Source organism: Plasmodium reichenowi, chromosome 14, assembly GCF_001601855.1.
Source record: "Plasmodium reichenowi strain SY57 chromosome 14, whole genome shotgun sequence".
Lineage (NCBI taxonomy): Eukaryota > Apicomplexa > Aconoidasida > Haemosporida > Plasmodiidae > Plasmodium > Plasmodium reichenowi.
In genome coordinates this window covers 547,584-552,790 of record NC_033659.1, presented here as the reverse complement: position 1 = coordinate 552,790, position 5,207 = coordinate 547,584, and the positions used below count along the sequence as shown (strand labels likewise).

The following is a 5,207-nucleotide window of genomic DNA, read 5'->3' as shown; positions in this document are numbered from 1 at the left end:
TTATATTATACTATATTACATTTTATTTGAATATATACAAAGTTTTATTATATTATACTTAAAAAAGAAAAAATAAACAATCCACTGAAAAAAAAAGTCATGTGGTGTATTTTTAATAATATATTTGATATTTATTTTTTCTAAATTTGTTTTTTTCCTGTATCATAATAAAATAAAATAAAAAAAAAAAAGTAAAGAAAAAAGAGTTAGGAAAATATTTATATATAATGTTATAAAAATCAAATGTAAATAAATGATAATATAAAATAAGGTATTTCTTATTTATAAAAATAGATTTTTTTTTTTTTTTTTTTTTTTTTTTCTTTTAAATAATTTATAAAAATATATATATTATATTTAATCCTTTAATCATTTAATTGTTTAATCATTTAATTATTTAATCATTTAATTGTTTAATCATTTAATCGTTTAATTATTTAATCATTTAATTATTTAATCATTGAATCTTATTATTTTATTTTATTTTTTTTTGTGAATTGTATAACCTTTTTATACATTATATAAATAATAATCATAATGATGATTTTTTTTTTAAGAAGCAACACCTCAAATAATATAAAATTATAAAACCACGCCTTATGAATTAATTCTAGGGTTTGTAGGTTTTGTAATTTAATATTTAATATACAACTTGTATTATATATATATATATATTATATATATGTATGTATTTTTATATATAACATTTGAGTATAATATATATATATATATATATATATATATATATATATATGTTAACATACAAAATATCGAAAAAAAAAAAAATATATTAAAATGTCCATCTTTTAAATTATATAACAAATGTATAAAATGTATTACATTACAATATAAATTTTTTTTTTTTTTTTTTTTTTTTTCTTTTTTTCTTTTTTTATACTGTATTATTTTTTATATATAATATATAAATACTATGAGTTTTGTTAAAGGTGCAATACACGTTTCAATTTTGAACAACTACATGGACTTCTATAAAGAAAGTACGGTAGATAAAATTGAAACGTCATTTTCTATAAGAAATAATAACGAATCTAATACTAAAAATAATGAAAAAAGGAAGTCCTCTTTATGTATTATGAACGACGAAGAAAAAATGAAAAACAAAATATCCAAGTGTACAAAGAACAACAATTTATATAAGAATAAGAAAAAGCGAAGGAAGGAAAAGAATATATTAAGTAATAAATCCAGAAGTAAGAAATTTTTAAAGTTCAACATAAAAGGTAAGGATAAAAAGAATAACATAAATAGCAACATATACAACAATGCAAATAAGAACAACTTAAACATGAATAATAATAATAATAGTAATAATAAGATTAATAGTTGTTGTAGATATGTTTATAAAGGATCCACAAATAAAAGAAATAGTAAATTATTATTAAATGATGAAATAAAACATAATGAAATATATCATACAAATATTGATAACTCATTTATTTGTATGAACAAAAATGATATGAACGTTATCAGAAATTGTAAAGAGAATAACCATTCAATAAGACAAATGAATACAAAAATAAAGAAAAAGAAATATAATAAAAAAAATGTATTAATATCAAAACAAATAAACAAACAAATCCAAATGTTAAAAAGTAATAATTGTTATATTATGTATCATATGAATGAAAAAAGAAATACTGAAAAAGAAAAAAAAAAAAAAAAAAGTAAAAAAATTGTGAAATCTATTTTGTATAATAGAAAAAGGTCACATTATTATATATCTAATTTTTTAAAAACATATATGAAGATAAAGAATAATAAAATACAAAAGAAATTAAAAAAATATGTATACCTGAAAGATATATATTTAACTATAAATATGTCTAACAAACAAACTTGTAATAATTTAAATGAACAAAATAAATCTGAATTCCTTTTTGACGATTTACAAAAAGGACATCAAGTGAACAAGTGTGATAATAAATTATATAAAATGAATTTTAAAAGTTTAAAACATCTAAACAATGGAAAGAAAAATTATATAAAAGAAAATGATAATAACAATAATTTTTATAATGAAGATAATAGTATAACAGAAAATCTTAGTGATGATTATATAATATTAAATAAGAACAAATGTAATAAAATGGAAAATAAAATATATAATAATAATGTTATTAATCATAGACATAGTAGTGAGGATATATATTTGAATCACTCGAAATTAAAAGAAAATAATAATAATTTAGTTAATTCATATGTTATAAAAGAAAAGGATATGGAAGACAAAGAATTAATGAGTGATAATGAGAAAAAAGAAGAACAATTGATTTTAAAAAATGTAAATAAGAAAATACAGTTGTGTAATGAAAGCAAATTAGATAATGAAAAAAAGAACAAAGGGGATAACATAAAATTGGGTAATACAAAAAATAAAGATAATTTTTATAAATATCTTAATGTCTTGTCTATTAATAAATTAATAAAAGGAGAAACATATTTGGAAAGAAGAACAAAAAAAAGTGATAATAGTAATGAGCATAAAAGTGATAATATTTATGATGATAAAAAAATAAAATATAAAAGTGTTGAAAATTATACTTCAGAATTGTTAGACAAAAATATTGACAATAGTAATTTCTTTGATGAAGCAAATGAGAAAAAAAAAAAATTAAAAAAAAAACAAATGAACACTTGTGTTAATAAAAATGTAATGGATTATGTTAATGAGGATGAATATTATCATGAAGAAAGAGTAAAAAAGAAAAGGAAAAAAAAAAAAAAAGACAACAAAAAATATAATATCAAAAATAAAAATGAAAGTGAAGAGATGTTTGAAGATGTTACAAGTACAAATGGTTGTATTAATGGTAATAATAGTGGTACCTTTATTTACGATGAAGAAATAGGTAACCATGTTATTAATAGGGGGAATATTATTATTAGTAATAATAATAATGATAATAATGATGATAATAATGATAATTATATTGTATTAACAGGTAATGAAAAAAATATGAATGCTAAGGAAATATCAGAATATATTACAAAACAAGGTTTGAACTTAAAAGAATATCTTATATGGAAAGAAATAAAGATTAAAGAAAGTAAAGAACTTATTCATTTAAATTTAGATTCATCATTTAGTGTTTCGAAAGGTGCTGGATTATATAATTATGGTCAGAATATATGTTTTTTTAATAGTATTATTCAAGCTATTATAAGAATACCATATATTTGTAAAGATTTATTAAATAAATTACATTCCATAAATTGTGAAAAAAGGAAGAAAAAAACATTTTGTTTTTATTGCTTATTTGAACAATTTGCCTGTAATATTATATCAAAAAAGAGTGTAATAAAAAATGTATTAATACCTTATATAAAAAAATATATGTGTAATAGTTATCATATAGGATATCAAGAAGATGTACATGAATATTTAAGATATTTCCTAAACTCTTTAGAAAAGACATCTTTTTTTTCTTCCATATATATACAGAAAATGTTTACAGGGGTATCAAAAAATGTAACCATATGTATGAATTGTAATAATGTATCTCTTAAATATGAACAATATTATGAATTATCTTTAGATATTAGTTCATCTAATAATTTAGAAGATGCTTTAAAGCATTTCCTATCTAAGGAGATGTTAGCAGGTGAAAATGGATATTATTGTGAAAAATGTAAAAAAAAAAAAAAAGCAACAAAACAATGTGTTATTAATAAATTACCAAGAGTTTTAACTATACAGATAAAAAGATTCTTTATGAATTCAAATTTTGATATAGTAAAAAATCACAAAAATATATCTTATCCATTATATTTAGATATGAAATATTATGTAAATAATTATGATCTGTTTGAGAATAATTTTAATAATAATGTTATATCCTTATATGAAAAAATGAATAAAACAAATTGTGTAGGAAGTACAACAAATGGACCTAATAAAAAAAATAACAAAATATATCATCAGAATAATTCCTGTAATATAAAAAATAATAACCACTTTGTTCATACAAATTATAATAATAAAGCACAAAATATTCTAACACCACAAAAAGTAACACAACAAAATATAATACCAGAACATTCATTTAACAAAAACCATGTAAATTATGAAAATGATTTTTTGCTAAATAATATGAATAAAAAAAGAGAATGTTCAAATGATGATATCATTTCTAATATTAATAAAAATGAAAATATATTTTTTAATAATAAAGATAAAGAATATTTGTTAAATGAAAAATATATGAATACTAATCAATGTATTAAATTAAGAGGAGGAAATCATAATATAAATATCCACGTCCTAAAAATTATTGAAAACATTTTAATTGATCTCAAAGAAAGTATGTGTAAAAAACAAATACAAAATAAATTGACATCAAAAGTTTTAAGAAATATGATACGAGAAAAAAAAAAACTACTCATAAAACAATTAAAGAAAATAAAATTTTCCAAATTATATAAAGATATATCCTTAAGGATATCTAAAGATATTGATATGTTATATTATTATTTTAAAGTAAATAGAGAAAATGATCAATTTAAAAAAATAATATATAAATATAAAATAGATTATTATGAATATTATGTAGGATCTACAAATATCAATGAAGATTTTATAAATTATAATCATAATTTGGATTCTTCTCCCGCTAAAGATCATCATAATAACCCTCATCAAAATAATGATGAAAATAATAATCGACACTCAAATGTAAATTTCAAAGAGGGGAATGCGAAAAATTCTAATAAAAAAAACAATTATTTTTCATTCGAATTAACCGGCCTAATTAAACATATAGGTTCAGGAACAGATTATGGACATTATATCGCTTTAACCAAATCTAATAATAATATATATTTACAATGTGATGATAACCATATTTCTTATATTAATAGAAAAGATATCTTAAACTGTGTAAAGAATGCATACGTTTTTATATATACATGTATAAATCCGGAATTTATCGATTTTTATAATAAATATGTTGATGTTTTAGAAAAAAAAAATTTCGACATCAATTTACCTGTTTTTGAAAAGAGAGTAGAATTCAAAGAAAGAATAACAATGCCAAAGGAAAAATTTATAAATAAATCTTTATGCTATTAATTTTAACGTTTAGTTATATGGACATGAATTGTTATGGTATCATTGTGTTAATTTTGGTAACTGGGTTGTTATAAAAAAAAAAAAATAAAAAAAAAAAAAATAAAAAAAAAAAAAATAA

General features: G+C 18.6%; 1 protein-coding gene across 1 annotated transcript; it reads left to right on the top strand.

Moving 5' to 3' along the window:
- Positions 1 to 931: 931 nt before the first annotated feature.
- Positions 932 to 5,089, top strand: PRSY57_1414000 (ubiquitin carboxyl-terminal hydrolase, putative; the record flags this gene model as incomplete). The annotated part of the gene is made up of 1 exon (XM_012909757.2): positions 932 to 5,089. The coding sequence occupies one exon, from the start codon at positions 932 to 934 to the stop codon at positions 5,087 to 5,089; it is 4,158 nt and encodes a 1,385-aa protein (XP_012765211.2).
- Between the last annotated feature and the right edge of the window lie 118 nt (positions 5,090 to 5,207).